Source organism: Dermochelys coriacea, chromosome 15 (genome assembly GCF_009764565.3).
Source record: "Dermochelys coriacea isolate rDerCor1 chromosome 15, rDerCor1.pri.v4, whole genome shotgun sequence".
Lineage (NCBI taxonomy): Eukaryota > Metazoa > Chordata > Testudines > Dermochelyidae > Dermochelys > Dermochelys coriacea.
Genome location: NC_050082.1, coordinates 23,793,159 through 23,816,205, shown reverse-complemented (window position 1 = coordinate 23,816,205; position 23,047 = coordinate 23,793,159). Strand labels below are relative to the sequence as shown.

General features: G+C 46.3%; 1 protein-coding gene across 37 annotated transcripts in view; it reads right to left on the bottom strand.

Moving 5' to 3' along the window:
• NCOR2 (nuclear receptor corepressor 2) overlaps positions 1-23,047 on the bottom strand; it is a 419,584-nt gene that overhangs the window by 290,802 nt on the left and 105,735 nt on the right. For 36 of the 37 annotated variants that reach the window (XM_043497676.1, XM_043497682.1, XM_043497689.1 and 33 more), the window contains one exon: positions 20,654-20,861. In XM_043497676.1, the coding sequence (XP_043353611.1) occupies positions 20,654-20,758 (105 nt within the window). In that variant the 5' untranslated portion in view covers positions 20,759-20,861. Of the gene's footprint in view, positions 1-20,653; positions 20,868-23,047 lie in introns of all 37 variants that reach the window. The other variant, XM_038372887.1, reaches the window with a different exon arrangement.

Below are 23,047 nucleotides of genomic sequence, written 5' to 3'. Positions count from 1 at the left end.
TCTCTGTGCCCTTTGACGAACCATCAAAGTAGCCACAAGAGACCTGTCAGAATGTAGGTGGATTAATTGCTCAGAAAGTTACTACAGTAAATTGCATTGTGTGCCAAGATTGCGCTTTTCATAAGCAATACCTTTAGGGTTTAACAAACCCGTGTCAGAAGAGGCCTTAGTTTGTTTTGCAATCTTTAAAAGACAGACATCACAAGGCAACCCCCGTCAGAAAACCTTCCGAGTGCTACCATGACAAAGAGATGATTTTCTAATGACCATCTTTATCATTCCAGAGTTTCTCCTGACCTCTCCACTCAGAATGTAGGTTATGGATCCAATGCAACAGTGAGGCATGCAGCACCATGCACAAAGACACATGGGAGAAGTGATACAACTTGCACCTATCAACCCAAAATGTACTGCAATTTCTTGCCTCCTGCTAGAGAATGAGAATAGAACATTGGAACTCAGATGACCAAACACAGCCTGGCCCCGAAGCTATACGTCTCTTCGTTTTCTTGGTTGGTTTTGGTTTTTTAATTCTACTTTTTGCTCTTTCTCCATTCCTTCTCTCTCTGGATCTCTTTTCTCTTCCTTTGGGGAAAAAAAATAAAATAAAAATAACTCTCTCCTCTATTTGCTGATAGTTCAAAGCAGTAGGCTTTCTCCATGGAGCTGTTATATCCCTCCCGTTTTCTCCTCTTGCAATTTCATTCCCTTTCCCTCCATCCCACTCATCTGCTTCTCCACTCTACAATTCCTGGCAGTCAATGCAGCTTTCCAGAACACAACATGCTAGTAGGAATGTCACCCCCCCCCCCCCGCCAGACTGTACAACCTAAAAAGTAGCATCTCTTTTCCAGGGGTTCCATTCAGTGCAAGACCATCAAATATCCGCACTGACACCTTATTAGCTCACAAGTTGCTGATAAAACTTGTCATGACAGACAAAAACATGAAAAGCCCCCATTTGGTGCTCTCTAAAGTGCAAGTCTTTTGCCTGCTTTTAAAACGGCGTTCAATTAGAGCACCAAAAGGCACGCACTCAAATTAGAAACAAGAGCAGGCCACAAATTTCAAAACATATTCTCCCTCATTCCCCAATTTAACTTCTTATCTAGAACCCCCCTTTAAAACCGGGGCACCGTGGGGCAGTCACCGTCCTCAAAGCATTCCAACTGGAACACCTGCCCCAAATGTATCTACCTATGTAGATGCTACAGTAATGAGGTCAAAGCGCCTCACAATCTCGAACGCACGTCCCTGGGAGGCAGGGCAGCGCTGTTATCCCTGTTTTGCAGATAAGACCTGAGGCTCAGGGAGGCTAGATGACTTGCCCAAAGTCACGCATGAAGTCCAGGGCACAGCAGGGAATTGAAGGCTGGTCTCCCAAGATCTAGACTATTGCCCTAACCACTGGGCCACCACTTCAACGGAGATGCTGGCTGAACCACACTCCCCATTCATGAGAGGAAAAAAAAAACAAAACAGGAAACCAACGTGTCCGACAGTTCTAACTACTATAACCATGTTCAGGACACTACTGTGCACAACAATGATTTCAGCTCACTTAAGACAGAGGGCGGAGAGGTGGGGGGAAGGGACCAAACAGAATACTGCGTAAACTGGAAGATAAATCAGTGTGCAGTGGTTATGCCAAAAGAAAGCAAGCAGTCTTGTCTGGATTATCTTGACTTTGAAATCATTTGGGGATCATTTGAAACACACCTTCCAACAGCCTGCAGGCTGACCAGATCTTCTTTCATGATGACTTAGATATTGCTTTGTGGCTTCTGTAAATTCTACAGGGTTTTGCAAACTGATGTCTTGAAAAAAGGTGGTGTGGGAAGAAGGAATTAGCAACATTTTCAGTTTTGCTGGTGGAAATTAACTCTTTTGAGACACAAATGAATGATACACAACCTTTCCAAACTAAATCAACAGTAGCAGCAGCCACCATTTGGGAAACCCCAGTTCTGAGGTCTTATCACCCTCTTGATCAATTTCCCCCGAAACCTAACTGTTGGGAGAAAGAAACTACATTAATTGTTAAAATGTTTAAACAATCTGTCTGGAGCTTTCCTTCTGCTATGACAGCACATGGGTCCTTAAGAGAGCATGGCAATTTTCAGTGTGCCACCGAAGAGTTACGTTTCAAACGAAAGAGTTATGCTCCTTGCCTGAAATCCTATTCCACGTGCAGGTCTTGGGCAACAACTAGTCTGTTAACAGCAATAGTCATGCAACATGGAGATTGGTCTATTTAACCATTTATGACACACACATCATGGATAACAATGGGAGTTCATGGTACAGACTACAGGCAGCACAGGCTAGCAATGGGGCTGCCTCATAGGGGATAAGGGCAGCCCATAACCCAGGGACTTTACCTGGATTTCTATGTGGAGACTGAGGGTAATATATAGGTCCACAGAGGACAAAGAGTGCTGTATGCAGAGCAAAGGCTCTTGGATAGAATTCAAGATCCCTTTTCTACAACGAAAACTGTCCTCCCCCTCACCACTCACTCACTCACACACCCCATCAAACCCTTACTGCAACCTTAGAACATGAATAACGGCTAATATTGCACACTGCTTAACCCTCTGCAATAACCTAGTGAGAGACTCCAACCGCACCAGATTTGCACAATGGGAGCAGCACTGCACAGCCCAGCTCCCGGAGCAGAAGCAGACCTGCCAGTCACTACAGAACCAGAAGCAGGCCTCCACGTCCTTGTGATCATTCACAGCTTAATGCAAAGGGAACGGTTCCTCTTGATCTTCCTCAAGCCACGCTCAGGGTTTTCCCCTCAGTGCCACGCTGGACAATGTGGGCTAAAGGCCCAAAGAAACGGTTCCCTGCTAGCAGTAACATCTCCATGGAAATGGATGGGGAAAACAAACAACGTGAAGGATCAACCAGGCCCAGATATGTATCAATGTACATATTTGTCACTCTAAAACCAGCAGCTGTTGCACAGAATCACACGCCCTCTCTCCAGTGTTTTGGATTGTTGCCCTGGCCAGGATGCTGAAATTGCCCTATTATTTCACTGCAGCTAACATCCAAACTTTCAGTGATCCTGTCCACTGCAGATTTTAGTGGTATCCATTCCCCACACCACTAACTAACCGTACTTCCAGTTCATTTGCTCCATTAATTATAGGATGCATGCAGCACCCAGGTGCAGGGATGTGTGTGGCTGCTAGCCAGGAGGGAGATGGACTGGGAACAGGGATTACAACAGGTGACAGCCAAGAACAACAAGAATTCCAATTCTATCTACTTAAAACCTTGGAGAGTGTATGGTGTCCATGGCATATGCCCTGGAGATAGGAGAGGATCCACATGGGACATCGAGAGCCTCAACTTAGACCCCATCATAAAACTAGCAAGGCTACAGTGTGCTCTCCGCCCTCCTAACTTCTGTTAAAAAATGCATTTGGTCAGATTCTAATTTTGCATCCAGTTGGAAATACCGGGCCCAATTCTGCTCTAATTTAAATTTGAAAGCCCACTGAAGCCAATGGGCTTGAATGGGTGGTCACTGATGGCACCATATTTTATGCTGATTGCTGGTTGAACTAGTGGGGTAAGGGCCTAGAAGTTAAAACAACATGGTCAGCCCCATCAAAATACATGACATTTTTACCTAGCTTCAGCCAACCACATGTACTGAAAACGTAGCTCTCCATTTAAAACTCTTTGTTTCTGGAGCAGTGCCTTCCACTGCACCCAAATGCACAATCCATTCAGATAACCCAACAAAAACAGTTACAGCTGCAACACACACACACACACACACACACACACACACCCACCCACCCTAAAGCGTTTGGGGTTCTGCAACGGATCAAAATGGAAGAACAGATCACACACAAAAAATTAGTGTTTAAAAAAATAAAACGCTAAAGAGCCAAACAGCCTCATTAAAATAAGTATCTCCACACAGGAGCATAGAAAGGTGCATAAGGCCTATTTGAAATCTTTCTAAAGCCTTCCTTAGCCACCAAGGAGGGTTAGATTAATTTGCACATCCGCTGTGTGTTGGTGGGAGCTAGCTGATGACAGACAGCTCTGGCATTCTCGAGGTCTTTTTATGTTTTTGTTTTCAGTGCATTATTTTTTTCTGAAGCCCTGCAAGCACTCCTCCCGCCCCCACTTCCTGGTAAATCCTCTGACCCTGAATAACCTGCGCTTGTCAGGCTCATTTAGATACTACAATCAAATTGTCTCCCATAAATAAATAAATAAATAAATAATTTTTTAAAAAAGAGCGCGAGAGAGCACGCGAGCATGAGGAGGCTGAATTCAATCTTCAAGAAAACCATGAGCATCACAGAAACCCAGAGGGTTTAAGGAAAAAGCTTCTTAATTTTTGAAAGCTTTCTGTCTGCAATGCCATCTCCCACACTTTCTCAAATAAAAGCCCCCATTAGCTCCCGACCTCAAGATAACCTATATGCTAAACCAATAACTGCATGCAAGCGACCATTCTTGCTGCTTAGTTTGATTGCTATTCTAACCGTATGTGGTTGCTTGCATGTTTCATTCTTTTCTTCCTGTTTCCAGCTGGCAGGGTCTGGGCTGCCCAATCTCCAGCCATGAGAGAGAAAGGGAAGTTTGGAAACAACTCCGCAATCTGCTCCAGGCTTTGGACCTTCAAAGCAAAGCACTTTCCTCCAAACCCAGACAATGCCAGGTCGCAGACAACCCCTGTTATGTTCCTGCTCTCCCAGGCACTTTCCCATGTGGAGCAAGGACCCTTACCCAGCCTGATCCGAGGGGTTCAAGGCACCCACAGGTCCTCATTGGCATCAGAATTAGCTCCTAGGGGGAGTAACTGTAGACGCAAGGTGGGGACAAGGGGTGGACAGCCAGAGTTATGGGCTCATCTTGCATCAAAAATTACCTATCGTTTTCCCAATAGAGGAACAGCCTTTATCATTCCCTTTCTTAACGTTCATTTTTAATGCCTTTTTACAGTGAGTTTAGGGAGACCTAGACCTCTAGCAGAGCATTCCCTACTGGTGTGTTCTATTCCACCGTGGAATAGTCTTCCAGTGCTTGAGTTTGCAAGTGAGCTCAACAAAACAGTAGATACTATACAACAGAGGTGGACAAACTACAGCCCGCGGGCCACGTCCGGCCCATGGAACTGCCCTGCCTGGCCCTTGAGCTCCCAGCCGGGGATACTCGGCCCCTTCCCTCCTGTCCCCTCTCCCCAACAGCCTCAGCTCACCATGCTGCCAGGACTCTGGGCAACGGAGCTGAGAGGTCCTGCCGGGCAGCATGGCTGTGAGAGCTGCTGGGTGTAGTGTATTAAAATTGCTCCCTGTAGGAATGTGCTACTTATAGAGCACCAGGACTGGCAGCGGTAAGTAGTACACCGTAAGTAGCACACTCCTACAGGGAGCAATTTAATACACTACACTTGGATAGGGAAGGCTATGCCTCCCCAAACAGCCTGGCCCCCGCCCCCTATCCGCCCCCTCCCACTTCCCACCCCCTGACTTCCCCCTCAGACCCTCCAACACATCCAAATCCCCCGCTCCCGACTGCACTGACCCTTATCCACACCCCCACTCCGACAGGTCCCCCCGGACTCCCACACCCTATCTAACCTCCCCCTGTTCCCCATCCCCTGACCGCTCCCCCCAGAACCTCCACCCCATCCAACCGCCCCCTGCTCCCTGTCCCGACTGCCCCCCTGCCCCTTACCCAACCCCCCCGCTCCCCACCCCCTTACCATGCTACTCAGAGCACCAAAACTGGCAGACGCAAGTAGCGCACCCCTAAAGGGATCAATTTAATACGCTATATCAGGCCTCCATACGGTTTCGGAACCCTGATGTGCCCCTCTGGCCAAAAAGTTTGCCCACCCCTGCTATACAACAAGGGGCCACCTCTCCAACGGAAGAGGGATGATCCCGATGACTAAACAGGCTTGTCCCATCTCTAATACCTGCGATTCCAAGTACTTGGGAATCTCGACCTGCCTCAGCTTCCCTCCCACAGTACTCGTGCACAAAGAACTCAGGAGATGCCATTCTGCCAGAACGCTGCATACCCCAAGCTCAGCTGTGCAGCTATCAGCCTTTTTATAAACTACCAGTCCAGGCTCTGATGAAGTGCTTAGGAATAAGCAAAGCTGAGTCCCTTTCCCCCTAGCTGGCACACTGCACAGATCATATATGACAAGTTCACTTCGTGTTTTATTGCAAGCAATTTATTTTATTTATTTATTTATTTTTTAAAACAGGACATTTCAACTGCCCTGAGACAACCGCTGCGCCGAAAATGAAGCTGCTTAATCACATGGTGCCCTAAAAGGTAAGCACAAAAGGATGGTGGACATATACATTTTAGTATAATTTGCTCCTTATCTTAATTGTAGGACTTTGATGTTTGGTTCATTTCAATTGCTGGTAACCAAAATATTGTTTTTAAAGAATCCCTTTCAACTGCAGGGCAACTGAACTGGGAGAAAAAGATGGTTTTACAGCAGCCAAATTGTGCCAGCCCAGGACACACAAATCCCCGGTGTTCTCTGGAAATCACTCAGTTAAGAAAGCAAAGCTGAAGCCTCTCATGGACAGCGATGGGCTAGCAGCACGGCCCAGCATGTCACAGAGTGAAACCTGCAGCACCCTGGGACAATATGGGCATGAAGTTGTAGGAAATAGCTGCCCTGAGAGAGAGGCTGGACTAGTGGTTAGAGCCCAGGATGCGAGCCAGGAACCCTAGGGTTCCTAGTAACTCGTAGTGTCTCTTTGGAGCAATCAGAACCTCTGTGCCTCAATTTACCAATCACTATCTATGGTACTTGTGGTCCTCATTATGACCATATCTAAGTGCCTCACAATCTTTAATGTATTTATCCTGACAACACCCCCTCGAGGTCGGGGAGGTAAGAGCTAGGAATCATCATCCATAGTAGCATTTTTCAGATAGTGTCTCTGTGACTCAGTTCCCTGAGGAAACGTCTAAGCAGGGCTAAAAATTGCCATGTAGACGTTTGGGCTCAGGCCCTCCGCCCTCACAAGGTCTCAGAGATCAGCTCCAGCCAAGCCCAAATGTCTACAGAACAAATTTTTCAGCCCTAGAGCCTGAGTCCCACAAGCCAAAGTCAGCTGACCCAGGCCAGCGGCTGGTTTTTTAATCCCTGCGTAGACGTGTCCCAAGTGATTTGCGCAACATCACACAGGAAGCCTCCAGCAGAGCTGGGAATTCAACCCAGGGCTCCTGTGTCCCAGGCATGCAGCCTATCCACTAAACCATTCTTCCTCCCAGCTCCGGCACTTGTTTTGCCAATGAATCCCATCTCACTTCTCCCTTTGCTGAGTTCAATCCCTCAAGCCAGATGCCCGTGCCACCAGGGTCACCAACGCTCTTCCCCCACGGCGAGCATGCACACAAGCTGCAAATGCTCATGGGTAACGTTCTAAGCAGCTTCCACTTGCTCAGTAGCAAAACGGGGGATATTTTTGAGGCAGGAGATGTTTTACTGTTATACAAGACAGTCTCAGCAAAAAGACCTAGAATTACATTGACCCAGCTACTGTCTTGTCCATGCAGGTGGTCTCCCAACGAGGGTCATGGCACGTCGGGTAAGAGGAGGAGTTTGGGGGAAGCCTGGACTGCTGCAACTCAGACTGGAGGATTTCTGTCTCCAGGGCTGTGGATCCAATACCAGGTATCTTTATGCCAGAATCAAGCAGGACCTGTTTTAGCTCCTGGGTGTTTGGATGGCCCTAGGCACTGGCAGCACATCAGCTGGCCCGCAGACCGAGAGATGTACTTTTTAGCCTTTACCCATGTAAAGCCACTTTCTGAGGCCAAAAATGGGGGATTTGGAAATAACTGAACATCTCAGCAGTGCCACGATGCAGTTTGGCAGCACCAGGCTCTCACTGCACCCTCGCAAGACAGCAGACTAGGTCTAAAAAACTCACTGTGCAATGGGAGAGGAGACCCCCCACCACCTCATTCAGAAGAGCATCCTGGCAAAAGCTCTGCATTCATGGTCTCTTGCTGCTCCTTTGTCATTGGACGGACGGACGGAGCATCACTGCCAGCAACTACAGTGGCGCCGGATGGATGTGCTCTAAGGTGTTTATGGCAGATGGGGGAGGGAGGAGTTTGATCTCGATACCCTGCACTGGATAGCCTGGTTGGTTGTTTCTTTGGAGGGAGGGGTCATTTTTTTTAAAAGCACTGTTTGTTCCCTGGTTCCTACTCGGAGGCAGGGTAGGGCGGTTCCTCCCCTCCCTGTCACAGGGCAGGTGAGGAGCCATTCCAGGGTCGTCTTCTCCCCAAGCAGCTGTCCCCAACACTACGGCTTCTGCTAACTCTGCTTCTCCAAACAGCATTAACAAGGAGGGGCAGAGAGTGATGCCGTAATGCAACTCTATCCCAGCGGCACGTGGTGCTGCAGAGGCAGGTGCGGGTATGGCCTCTCACAGCCCGGGCTCCAATGCGGCTTCACTGGAGGCAGGGACAAGCCCTGGCAGCACCATGACGCTAGCGCTGAGAGTCATGCACTGATGCCAGTGGGAATTCAAATGTGGTTTGTCTACTGGTGATCTGCCATAACCTCTTACATGTGTGAAAGTGACAACCAGACACATTTAACAAACAGACCAAATTCTGGGCTGGTGTGGAAATACCCCCGCATGCTGGTGAAGGCACCCACCCACACACAGCTACAGAAACATCAAGATGTTCCTTTATTCTGGTTGGCAACAAGCCACCATCACTCAAAGCCCATATCACTCACTCTCATGCGCACACGCACACACAAAATCTTCTGTGTGGGGTATATGCAGAGAGATCATAACTGAGTCTAGGCTGCATAGCATGATCTGCATGTCTACATGCTTCCAGTCCTCCAGATACATCCCAGAACACAGCCCCATAGTTACTGTCAGAGCATGCAGGAAGGAACCGCTCCACTGGTTTTGGAGAGGAGTAAGACTGGGGCTGAATTTTGCCCCACGCTGCTCATAATTCACAAGCAGTTAGGGTTAGGCCCCAACCTATAGCACCTTGCCTGGTAACTGACCCACTGAAAAAAGAAAGGAGGACTTGTGGCACCTTAGACACTACAAATTTGAGCATAAGCTTTCATGAGCTACAGCTCACTTTGTCGGATGCATACAGTGGAAAAAACTGAATGCATCCGACGAAGTGAGTGTAGCTCACAAAAGCTTATGCTCAAATTTGTAATGTCTAAGGTGCCACAAGTCCTCTTTTTCTTTTTGTGGATACAGACTAACATGGCTGCTACTCTGTGACCCACTGAGTCATTTCCCCGTCCTTCTAATGTAGCTCCAAAGGTAAGCATGGTTCATTGGCTATTTCATTCCTTGTTTGTGCACCAGTATCAACCATGTTAGCATAGCTCTTGGCACGCTATTTGCTCACTAACAGATGCCATTCAGCAAGCAGAGGAAACATAATCACTCCAAGTTTCTACATCAATAGTAGCTTTAAAATTAAAAAATAAAAAACCCACCAATATTTTAAGACCAAAAGGAAGTGTTTATTGTGGCATTCCCCATCAAGCTCTCTTACCCCATCAGGCTGCCAACCATATGCAGGTCTGGAAATTGTGTAGACACACACTGCATCCAAAGGTTACTATTTAGGTCAAGTTCAGGAATGAACAACTTGATAGTACCCTTTTGGTTACAGCGGGGAGACGGAAATAGGGAACTGAAAACATTCCCCAGAAGAAGAGCTCAAAGATTCATTCTAAGAATAAATCACTTAGTGGCTCACATTATGACTGGGCTTGCCTTATCACCTATAACTTTTCACTCTAATCAAGGGAGATGCTGTCTGTGGATGTCTTTCTGCAGTGAGTTAGGGGCAATCTGTTGCCATGATAAAGGCAGTCCACACTGGAGTTGCTATGTAGCTAGACTCAGCTGGCTTCTTCTGTAATGATTAACTTTTCTGGGGCCCCTGAGAAAACATCTGCAATTGATTTAGCAGAAACAAAAGGAAGCTATTGATCAAACAGGTCAACGCAACCCAGCACCACCCGCCCTCCAGCCATTTGAATATTCAACAAAGATTAGAGATGCAAGAAAAATAAAGCAACAACAACTCCTCCATAATCAAGTATGTTGTTTGAGATAAGGTTAGGAATAAAAACTTGGTTGAATTAACTCAGTGTTATCTTGTCTACAGGGATGCAACATGTGCTTCAGACAACATCCTTATTGTTCCAGTAGAGTCTCCAGGCCATCAATCTCCCAAACACTGCTGGCTTGGCCTTTTGTTTCGGAAGGTGACCACACTCCACGTCGCCTGCTCTTGGAAAGGCACTGCTTTTTGTTGCCATCCTGAGCAGCGTATGGACCAGCTGCAGAGCAGCACATCCTTCTTAACTTATTTTTTCTCTCAGTGAGCTGTGAATTTCGGTGGTGTTTTTCCTGGCCATGCCAAATACGCCATTCACTGAAAAGAACCAATGTCACTGGGAATAGCACTCGGTTTTTCTGATTCACAGTCATCTGACCAGTGGGTCCTTGTAACTAGCTGCAGCCACTCTGACACCTGCTGCCAGATTTGAGCAGCCAGTCCTCAGGCAGATGGCAGACACAACCAGAGGTGTCTGCAAAAGAGAAACAATTTAGGACTTCGATTCTTTGGAGCTTCTCCAGCAGAAGTGTCAGAGCACTGCTGGACCCTGTGCTCCCTTCCTCATCCCTGAGTCATACCCAACCACAATTAAAACAAAGCCTTTTGCTGGGGATTTCCATCTCTTGTCCACCAAAATCATCCTGTAAAATCCCCCCAAGACTTGGAACTCAGCTTTCCAGCATCACTTGTGGTCACATGCTAACCACAACTCTCAAGCTACCACCACACCCTGGAATCCCATTCCTTTAATGCACGCAAGATCCTCACCTCGCCTTTGGGACCTCATCTAATCTTGCCCCCTCCCCAAATCTCTTCTGCAATTTAAGCACCTCTGCTCTAAATTTCTGACTCCCCATCTCACTCCTACTCTTCCCGCTTATCACCACCTCCTCCTCCTCTCAGCTCCAGGCTTTCTAGTGTGCTATCCGTATGCTTGGAACCAGTTCCTTAGTCTTGTCTGCCAAGAAACCCCCAATCCTCTCTCTTCCTTACACTCGTTTCTTCCAGGAAGCCTTCCTACCCATTTTCTTTAGAGATCCTCCTCACAGTTCCTTTATCTGTGCCGCTGTCCCATCACTGGTCTATATATTACTATCTATTATTTCCATTCTAGAGGCCCCAGCCAAGATCTCCATTGTGTTGGCATCATTTACATACACACAGCCCATCTACATAGACTGGACAAACAGAAGAGAAAGGAAGGATTACTATCCCGGGAAAGGAGGACCAGAGATATTAAGGGTAACATTTTCCAAAGCACCTGAAAGATTCATGGGGTTAAACCCCATTTTGAAAAGTGACTCGGGCACTCAGAAGCCTATGTCCCATTGACGTTCAGATCTCCTGAATTCTAGGTCGGTGCCTCAACCACAAGACCGTGCTTCTACCTTGCTCATCTTCCACTGCAAACTCTTCAGAGCAAAGTCCATGCTTTGATCTATATTCTGCACATATGCAGTGTTACATAACTCCATAGTCCTCCTTCAGAGAGTTTCCATCCATTTTCACACTTTCTTCTATTCCCCAAATCGCGGTCTCAGAGCTGTTTGATGGCTTTGCCTTCCAAACAACGAATGAAGTCATTTTCCTCTGTGATGCTGCATGCTTATCATTTGGAGTTTTCATTTCCAGCACCACATTGATAAAGCCAGCCATCGGGCTGTCTTCACAGCAAACTGAAGCTCCTGGCATACTTAAGTCAAAGAGCACCACATCTCCTGGCTTACGGGTAAAGCACGGTCAGGTAGGACCCTGGGCTCCACTGCCACACTGGATTTCTGGGATGACAGAGTATGGCAGTCACAATCTAGGCTGGGAGAAGAGTGACATTCAACTCAATGGAAATTCCTTTAGCCAATTAAGGAATGTAGCAGAAGAGCTCCAATAAGAATCCCAGCCAGTCACCACTGACTATGGCTGTTCCAAGGGTTCTGTTATGATGAAACACAAGGAAGAGGAGGGGAAACGGGTGATTTTCAGAGCTCCAACAGGGTCAGTTGAAAGCCCTTATTACAAGGTATTATTTCCTTGTATAGATTTACTGTGTTCTTGTGATTAACCCATGTGACGTTTTTAAATGCAAGGAAGCATCCCACAGGTTTACAAATCAAATTCAAAAACCCCACTGAAGTTTAGATTCCTGACTAGGAAGCAAAAGTGGAAATTTGCCACAGCTCCATCTGTTTTTAAAAAAAGGTACCAGGGAAAATGCATTGTGAATCCTGAGTGTTGGAAGCTAAGCCTTTCCTTGCAAAGAGACAGAATCCAGAGCTGGGAATCAGGGGGTCTTCTGGCTTTGCTTTCAAGCTATCCCAACTCAAAACATAAATCAACTAAATCAAGCCATCACTGTACAGTTCAGAGCTCACATAATGTGTCATCAGAAACAAAGCCACTTTTCCAGAGAGATGATTTGAATTCATTAGTAAGCAGCTGAATCGAAGTTGCCATATCGGTTCCACGGTTTTGGTTAAAAAAAATTCAAATCAGTCTTCAAACGCCAATAAAATGCCAGGCACGGGATCACAGAAAGTACTCTGACAGATGACAATATCTCGTGTGAAATCTGAGAACAGGCTCCAACACTGCTGTGCAGCTGGTACTAGGAATCTCTTTGCTTTTGGAGATTGCTGGGATGAGGGAGGAGGGAGCTTTGAGCAACACCGGGGCAGGCTGGTGTTTGATGCTCTGTCTTCAGTTTGCAACAGAAGTATAAATTAATACAGACAAGCATTGTGGTTTTAGAGGTAAAATTATTCACTGCTCTCCACAAATCAATAATACCAATAGCACCTTACATTCATCATGCATAAAGCACTTTACATACAGACTCATCTCAAAGTGATTTTTATATATGGATCATGTCACCCACCTCTAAAACGTAGCCATCTATAGCAACCCTGCCCCACTGGCAACATACACCCTGATGTGACAGTTTTTCAGGATAGGCCATAGGGGTTAACTTGCCCAGTTCAAAACTACTAGGAGAACTTCAGGTAGGAAGAGCATAATTACCTGAGCTGGATTTTGGTCAGGACTCCAAGATTAACACCCTTGCTGTTGGGAGAAGTGCCAGGGGATCTTTAATGATCACGAGTGGTCAGGACCTCACAGGTTTATGCCTCCCTAGTGAAGAGAGCCTCCAGCACCATTATGTCCTTATAAACTCTCGCTAGGGCACTGATTCAGTATTAACTCTGAGCACCATCCCCTGCTAGGTCACCCACTACAACATTTGAATGACTCTTCAGGCTGACCCTGCCTAGCTTAGGAGATCTGATGTAGAAATACTCTAAGGCAGGAATAATTGATTATTTTTTGTCATGGTCCAAATTTCTTGGTCACGGTATAGTCAAGTCCAGACTCCAGAGAAAATAATAAAAAAATATAATAAGTAAATAAAAAGATCTGGGGATCCATTCAAAAGCGTCTGGCGGTCTGGATTTGGTCTGTGGTCTGCCTATTGATTAACCCTGCTCTAAGGAGATATTGCTACCACTTGAGCCAGTTTATGAAGCAGATTATCTAAATATAGCCTCCCTTAAGGATTAATGAGAGTCAGACTGATCAAGATTGTGCTGATGGATTTGCCAACGACAATGAAGATACATACCAAAACAAACCATTCTGTTTAGATTGGTTGTACAATAATGTATTATAAAGGCCTTTATTAATGCAGATGAAATTAACACTTGAGATGAACCATTTCTTTCTAACAGGCGTTTCAGTCTGGAAGCTCAAAGCCAATGGAAGAACCAGAAGGGCTCACGACTTCCCCAGCCGTGTTTCAGTGTCCGAGCAAGTAACAAAATGCTGACGGACCAACTACATCATCATGGCCAAACAAACACAAACTTTCCTTTACAGCAGGTTTGACACACTGAAGCAACAACTTCTAATTCGCATCCTTAGCTAGTTTAGTGCAATTCTGGGTGTGGACACTTATTTCAGATTTTGAGCATCCTATTGTGATTTAATTTGAAATCAGTAAAAAAATACTAATAAAATAAATTGCAACAACATCTTAAATCAAAATAGGGTGCTTGTAATCCAAAGTAAGAGAGTGTACACACCCAGACTCGCACGAAAATAGCTAGCAGTGAGACTTACAACCAAGTTTGTTATTTCGGACAAAGGTGTGTATAGACCAACCTGTAGACTTTTTTGATTTGTTACATTACATTCCTCTTCAGCAGGGAAGCTGTTAGATGGAGACTGCAATGACTAATTCCCCATTTAACTTCTCTGATCCTCTCCAACAATTTATATCAACATGCTGGCATATATTTACCAATCCCCTTGATTTTGCTTGATTGAGGGTGAAGGTGACCTCCAACAGCCTGCTAAACTGGCAGGTCAGCGCTGAATGAGCGCCATGTCTAAGGGACATCTCTGCGATAGATTCATGGATGCCACGGCCAGGAGGGACCATAGTGATTATCTAGTCGGACCGCCTGTATAACACAGGCCATGGAACTTCCCCAAAAATAGGATGGTTCCCTAAGGAACAGACACTTGTAGCAAGGGAGTTTTTGATTCAGACGCTAAGGGGCTAGTTCACGAGAGATACAGCACTGTGATTCTAGAACGCTAGCCTCACAAAGGATGAACTTCGACAAGACAGAGACATGATGTGCTCAGCCGCTGAGCAGAGTGTCATGGACTAGATCCTGCACTTACTAAAGTCAACAGGAGTTTTGCACTGACTTTGCTAGGTGCAAAATTAAGCCCATATAAGCATTATTTATTATTGTTTTAGGGTGGTGCCTGGGGCCCCAACGATGGATCAGTACCCCCATTGTGCTAGGTACTATACAAACACAGATCAAAAAGAGCTCACAATCTAAGTGTAAAACAACAGACAGAGACAGACAGACGGGGGAGCACAAGGAAACAAAATGCTAACGGTCAGCATGATAGGCTTTGTTCTCAGCACACTGGAAGCCTAACTATTGCCAAGTTTTGTAGGCATCACATGGCAAAGGAGAGTTATGGAGAAATCCAAAGGAGGACAACAAAGTAGCTTTGTGGATGTTTATGGGGAGTTCCTCCCAAGCGTGAGGGGCAGTATGAAAAAGCACAGAGGTGCTTGTTTGAAAGTTTAAGCTCAGTGGTTCCAAACATGAGTAGCTGAAGTCTCCCTCATAAAACTGCAGTCTCAACAGAAGTGGTCCCTCCAGAGAAAGGATCGTTTGCAGGGCAGCGTGTGGGAAGCTCATAGTGAGCCACCTGTTCTGTGGAGAGGAGATTTCATTCTTTCACTCTTCAACTAGCGGCTCTGCGCGTGGGAATTTAGTGCTCGCAACACACAAAGTTAAAATCTCCATAAAGTAAACCAATGCGCTACACTAGGGCTGCTTGATATTTCCTGCCAATGCCTGCAACAACAGACTGAGTCTCTCAGAATGCCTAAACCTCCCCTTTGCTAGTCATACCATGCAGGTTCCCCCACTCCTGCCCAGGTCATAGTCATTCCTACAGCAATGAAACGGCAGGGCATGAGCAGGTAAATTATGACGATTAAGGAGGACACCACTAAATTGGATACATGGATGGGGGGGAACCCTTCTCACCCCATTGCCTATAAAATTACTTGGGGATTTACAGTGAGGGATGGAGGCAAGGCTAGGAAAGGAAATTTGGCAGAAGCTGGGACTGGATGACAGGGGATGGACCACTCAAATTGCCTTCTTCTGTTCATTCCCTCTGAAGCATCTGGCACCAGCCACTGTCAGAAAACAGGATACTGGGCTAGGCAGCCTATTGGTCTGACTCAGCAGGGCCATTCTATGTTCTAATTGATCTGTTTACAGAAAATATCTGCGGGTTGATAGAAAATGAAAACCCTTCATGCTAAGGTTTCCTTCGAGAGAGCAGGAGCTCCAGACACATTACAGGTTTAAGCATACAAATAATATGCATTTAGACCTTTAGCTAAAAGGTCACAGAACATTCAATAAGCAATCCCTCCCTCCAGGAGCTGGCAAGACAACAATTGACAAGACGTCCACATATTATGCTGCTCCAGCTACTCATTAATGTGGAAAATGATCGGCTGTACCCTTTTGCTTGGTCCACAATGATTCAGTGCACTTGGGAGCAAAGGGAGGAACCGTTCATACAGCTGTTTTCAGATAAACACCATTGCTGAATTTGGCTTTAAAAAAGGAAAGGCTTTTGCCTTTCCCATTAAGAACACCCACACTTCTACAAAAAGAAAAGGAGTATTTGTGGCACCTTAGAGACTAACAAATTTATCTGAGCATAAGCTTTCGTGAGCTACAGTGTTCAAATAAATGTGTTAGTCTCTAAGGTGCCACAAGTCCTCCTTTTCTTTTTGCGAATACAGACTAACACAACTGCTACTCTGAAACCACAATTCTATGGAGATTGCATATCATTTATTTTAAATAAAGCAAAAATGAGCTATATAGAGATGGTATAACGTACCAGACCAGTGGGTTCACTAGCATCCTGTCTCTCCGACAGTGGCCAGTACCAGATACTTCCCAGGAAGGTGAAAAAACCTCTGAATTGGGCGATAAAATATCCTACCTACCTATACAGGAAATTTCTTCTTAACCCCATGTATTAGAGGTTAGTTTATACTCCTAAACATGAGGATTTATGTCCCTTCCAAATTTGGGGGGGGGGGGGGTTGGCAGGCAGGGGGCTCTTCCTTTTTCTTAAATCCTTACTAAAGGAACTCTGCATGTTCTCATTAGACATATAAATGTCCAGTCCTCTTTCAAATTCTGAACTCATGGTCTTAAATGATACCTTGTGGCAATGAGTTCCATAAGATATCCATAAAACATGTAACCTTTTTTTAATTTGAAGTTCTCCGCCTTTCTGTTTTTGCATCATGAGAAAGGTAAATAGAAGTGCCCAATTTACCTTCTCTATACCACCCATTGTTTGGCATGCTTTTATCACATCCCCTCTTATTTGCCTCATCTTTAAACAAATCTCTCTTCCTGTGGAAGTTTCTCTGAGCCTAAAACCATTTTAAGGCTAATTTCCAAACCATCCCCCCCTTTCTACAAGGCTCTTTTCAACAGTAGATATGGGGTCAAGGTGTGTGAACGCAAGACCACTGACAGACAAAGCTATGGATTTACTTGTATTATGGTCACAGCTAGATATCCAAGCACCGTAGTGCAAATCACCGTACAAACGTAAGAAACTAACAGTCCCTACCAATGTAATCAAAAATATCCTGCAGACAGCCTCAGTAGTCATGAATTTACCTAGGGTTAGGACCCTATTCTTGTAAAATATGTCAGAGGACGTAGCAAACCTGAATCAAAATATCATTAAAAGCAGACACTTATTAGCACCGGGGCAGGTTTGTTCCTCCGCCATCTCCTTCCAAACTAGCTCTTACTACACAGACAGCCCATAACAAAAGTGACCTGGCCGAGACATGCAAGCAAACTCCACGCTGGGGTTAATACCACACTGCAGGCAACTTCAAAGCAAACAACTGCATCTTCTCTCCCCAATAGTCCTAACCAGAGATGAGCTCTGTCCCTACTGCCATGGTCAGGTGCCAGGTGACAGCTCTGCCAAGTGAGAGATGTACATTTTCAAACAGAGCACAAGGAGATCATACAGGAAGAGGTTTCTGAGAAATGCCCCACCCTCCACTTTGTTAAGGGAGACAAGGTAGTTTTGACAGGGCTGTGGCGGAGACTGAGTGGGTGGGAAGAGGGGTAAAGACTCCTCTGTATTCACTAAGTAGGAGATGATCCTTTTGGGTTCCCATCTGCCCCCTCAAACAAGGTATCTCCAGCTCCTAAACACCTCAGCGGTATCACATAACTCTGGAAGATTTAATGCGGCTGTAAAAATAGCCTTTAGAAGCTGCGCCAGCAAACTGCTCCAACCTTAACTCAGCAGAATAAAAACAGCATTCATGCCAGCCAGCGAGGAAGGGCAGCCTAGAAAAAAATCTAGCACTCATGTTTCAACTTGCATCCAACACAATTGGTTGGTTTCACTTTATTAGATGGTGCCACGAAAGGGAAAGCAAAGCTGGTTTGGAAGATATAAGAAGTCGAGTCCACGGCCCTGAGCATTTGCTCATTTCTGGGGTCACACTCAAAATGGACTCTCTTTAAAGGCTCTGAAAGGATTGCAAACCTGGTGTGTTTCTCCGCACCCCCATCCCCTCCAGCCTCCACCCCCATGTCTAGTTTCTGATCAGGACAGAATTTGCCCCTTCACTCCACTGCACATGGCATCCTCGTGAAACTGCGCTGCCCGGGGGTGTATAAGCCGCATGCTGCCACAGCCAATAAGGGGTCCAGCAACAGAGTAGCTCCTTCCCCATCTGTGGCTAACCGGCTGACCAGCAAAGGTTAGGATACAGAGCTGCAGCCTGGGCAGAATGGCTCCTGAGCCTGCCCGACAGGCTACTGACCACCCCCCAGTAAGAAGCAAATTGACAGGAAGCCCCCCAACGAGCAGGACCCAAAATTCCCCTGAGGACTGGGGTGCGACTGGGGGGGGGAACCCCACCAGTCAAGAGGGTTTCCCTTCTCCTGCTCTCCACCAGCGACAGTGAGACTTGACATTAGGATGCTGCTACCAAGCTGTGGAGGAATACATGCAAGTATTTGAGGAGGGTGGGAGCCGAGCTGGAAGGCTAAGAGCGCCAGCTCGTCAAGGCCTAGGGTACTTGCCAGGGGCCAGCAAAGAGGTGAGAGCGCCGAGCCCCTCGCATGCCTCCACAGAGTGGGCGCGGAAGAGAGAACCATGTCGAGACTCTCACGTGTGTGTCTCGGTTACCAAAGAATAAAAACCTCCTTGTGGAATGTAAAAGAGGGCAGAAGAAAGGCCCCAAGCAACCCCGTACGAGCAAAGAAACTGAGCCAAAAGCCCATCCCTTCCCCTCACCTTACTTGGTTTTCTACCGCAGAGCTTTCCTGACCCCGACCCTTTCCCAGACACTCCCATGGGTGCTGTGCTCCTGAAGAGCAGCAGAGTGGGGGGAAGACCAAAACTTTCAGCCTCGCATCGACATTTCCTGGATTTGGAGGCTTTGAAGTTAGGGCAGTTCAATAGGATTCCCAGTTACAAAGCTAACCCTGAAACAAGGTCATCTCGGCCCGCTTACACTAAAACACGCTATAAACGCTTTCGTAACTGTGGTCCACTTGCTATGACTCACCAAGGGGCTGGCTCCAAAGAGCAGCCTGACAAGTATGTTTTATGCTCCAACACCTAATAAGATTCGTTCAAGCAACTTGTGCTGATGGAAGCTGTTCCACTACAGAAAGTCTTTTCCATTTCGATCTTAAATCTCAAACATTCAAAGATCCAGGAGGATGAGCAAGGGTAGGGGTGACAGTACAGAGCAGCGGGATTTGGATGGGTTAACCCTTCCTAGCTCTGAGTCATCAAATAGAAGTGCTTTCTTGAATGGACTTCTGGATAATAGAATTAGGAAAAACAGCTTTGCTAGCAAAAACCACGAAGAAAAGACAACTGATTCACATGCAAATGGCTTCTTTGAGACATAGCCTAGATTCTCCCACACCCAAAAACCCAGCCTGCTTCCCTCTGTGTCAGACGTGGCTATCCCAGATGACTTTCCAATCCTCCGGTATGCTCCGTGAGAGTTTTGGACTGATTGAGTAGTGTGGTATAGTGGTTAGAGCAGGAAGACTCAGAGCCAAGAATCCAGACTTTGATCCTTGAGTACATTCCTTGCCTCAGTGTATTTCCCAGTCTAACAGAAGACAAGGCCTTTTATCTACAGGAGGAGAAGAGAAAAACCTAAGAGCTGGGGGGGGAAGGCTGTATTAAAAAAAAAGAGCATGGATTCCCCTCTCTTTCACCAACACAATATGCAGCATCCTCCCCAATCCAAAAGCCCTACAAAGAGAGGGGTCTCGGCTACCTGACTGAAAAGCAAACATTAGGTTTATTAGATGGCAGCCCCCTTGGCACAGCTGCCTGCCTGCCCTGGAGGAAATCTCAAGATTTCTCAAACATGAGTGCGGAGGGTCAGGCTTGCTGGGAAGCGATACGTTGGCATTCGGGGAAGGATGCCAGCCACCTCATGATTCAGCACACATTGTAAAAGCCGAGCCAGAAAGGGACAGAGGCAGAGTCCCTGAACTCCACACGTGGTTAACCGCACTTCCCCTCCACTCCCAACGCCTGCTCGTGTTCCTTTAACCAATTGTGTTCTCTCCGGGACAACAAGCGACCCACCAAGCTTCTGAGAATACAGCCATGAACTGGAGCTTTGAGCACCACTGAGGCAGGTGGCCAAGTAGGTTGGAGAGGGGGAGAAGTTACAGCCACCCTGAGGATGGAGAAGAGAGAGAACAGATGACAGAGGCAAGAAGAAATCTCATTACGAGAGAGGAAAGTGTGCTTCGATTCGCTTTGACACCCCACATCAGCGGAAGCCATTAAATCCAAATCACTGTCCCTGACAACAGGGCCACGCAATCCTACGTCCGTCCTGAGGGAAGCGAGAGGTCTGCCTTACCGCATGTGTCCGACTGATCTGAACTGGATAGGACATGGCGTGAGGGGGATAGCGTGGCTCGGTGGCTCGCCAGTTCTGTGTCACAGGCTGAGTAGATCCAGACATGGCAAAGAAGCAGCTGGGAGGTTCTTCTCCTTTGAATCTCGGTCTCAAAGAACTAGGAAATCCAAAAGCCCCTCTTCATTATGCGCCTGTTGGCCACGTCACTCTACAACTGCAAGGAAACAGGAAAGCAGAAGAAGATTAAAAACTTGCTCAAACCACAGTCCAGCTAAACAACAAAGTCAAGCCACAAATGGTTTCTAAAACTTCACTGCCTTATATTTTCTTAAAAGGACTTTTCGTCACATCAGAGCACAACTTCCCTGTTCTTTTAACGAAGGAACATTCCAACCGTAAGAAAGCCCAAATAAGAGTTTATTTTTATTGATTTATCCATAGGCATTTCTACTGAGCACATCACTGTGGTAAGCAGCACCTGACAAAATCTTAAGACGGTACAACGCTGATCCCGCAAACGGACCTATGCAGACAGCTTGCTTGGGTTCCATTGCCTATAACAACATTCTGCCTGCATGGATCAGGGCCTACATCTCAAAACATCCAAGTACGGGTGGGAGGTGACCTGCTCCCACTGGTGGAGACCGAAGTGGTAACTGCTTCATTCCGAGTAGGAGGCAGACACTGTAAAATAGGTGTAAATGGGCTGAAAGGAACTGAAAATGGAGACTGAGCTGTCAAGAAGGGAGTCTATGGGGAACTGGTGAGAACCCTTTGAGTCATTTCAAACTTGACTGGGAAAATGCTGGAGAACATGTTTTGTTCATGAGCCATTGGGAGATAGACCAGAGGACATAATCATTCCCACCTCTCAAGTCCATCCTCACACTCAGCCTTCAAATCCTCCATTAAAACCTCACTCACTTCTTTCACTGCCTCCACTCTAGCACCATCCCGATCACCCATTTCAAAAATCTAGGATCTCAAGCTCCACAGACAGTATATGCTGTGGGACACCTATATTTGTAGTTACCCACAGGGATGTAAAATACGGTTAACTGATAAGCATTAATCTTACCAGTTAACCCAGCCTAACCGTTAACCCCCAGCCCAAGCTGCGCCAGCCAACCGCCCCTAGCCGCAGCCCTGGGCCAGGCTGGCCAACCCCAGGAGCAGCCCCAGCCCCGTGCTCACTGGCCGGAGCAGCCCCAGCCCCTTTCCCTTTCATCAGTTAACTGGGTAAACAATATAATTTTAATGGTTTAACTGGTTAACATTTTAAACTATATTTACATCCCTAGTTACCCATAGCTGACACTCACACTTTTCTTTCCAAATGCTTCTTTGGATACCACCATCCTGTTTGTGGCCACTGAATATAAGCCCTGATTGATCCTTCAAACACTTTCACAAGGGAGTAGCCTTACGCAAGGGAGGCATCCCACAGAACTCAACAGCAGCTCTCAGATTTGTGTTTGCAGGAAGGCCGTCTTTTATTCTCTTTTAAAGCGCTTCATAAATGATGATGCTATGTAAACATTACATGAACATCACACACCTCTGATCTAAGTCACTGGGACCAGTATCAAATACCAGGAAATCCACCCCAGCACTGGGTGTATTTTCACAAGCATTCCAGTCACCCACCTCTTGAACGGAATCTCAGATGTTACACTTCCTTTTTCAGCCACAATGAAAAAAACCCAACCCGTGAGAGAATCTCCCCCCCCCCACCTCCACCCCAAAGAGCAATTTACAAATTGTTGATTTTTATAGACACTTTAAGTGGTTTGTTTTGAGAGGTTTTTAAGCCCTGCTTTGTCAGGATTTCAACTCAAAGTAACTAATGTCTTAATGCTGCACTCTATTACCAGCCGTTTAAGAGGCATTAAGCATTATTCCCGTATTAACTGTTAATTATACAAAGCATAAATTTCCACCGCTGCCTGGATTCAGCAAACGTTGCCATTGCAGTGGTGAACCCTTTACGTGCAGAACTGCAGTTTATTTATGTGCAAAAGAAGTCAACGTGTTATTCCAACCCATCTCCGCACATAATAATCCCACACCCTAAGATACCTAGGTCTCAGCTGAGGTACCCATTTGTGCCTAGGGTTTTGCGAGTATTGCAAGATGTATAGATCCCTGTCACCAAACACACAGGGAGCAGCACAGAACATTTACAGTGCTGTAAATTGCAACTCAGCCCCTTTCAAACTGCTCCTGGCCACTGCTATAGACAAGAGCACCGCATGCCCAACCCAGTGTCTGTTTCAACCGAAACAGCAGTTAGTGTGCACAAAAAATAAATAAATAAATAAATAAAAGCAGTGGGGAGAAGGGGAGAGAAGAGAGGAAGTTGCTTTTACTCCTTGGGACCGCAGATCGGCCCCA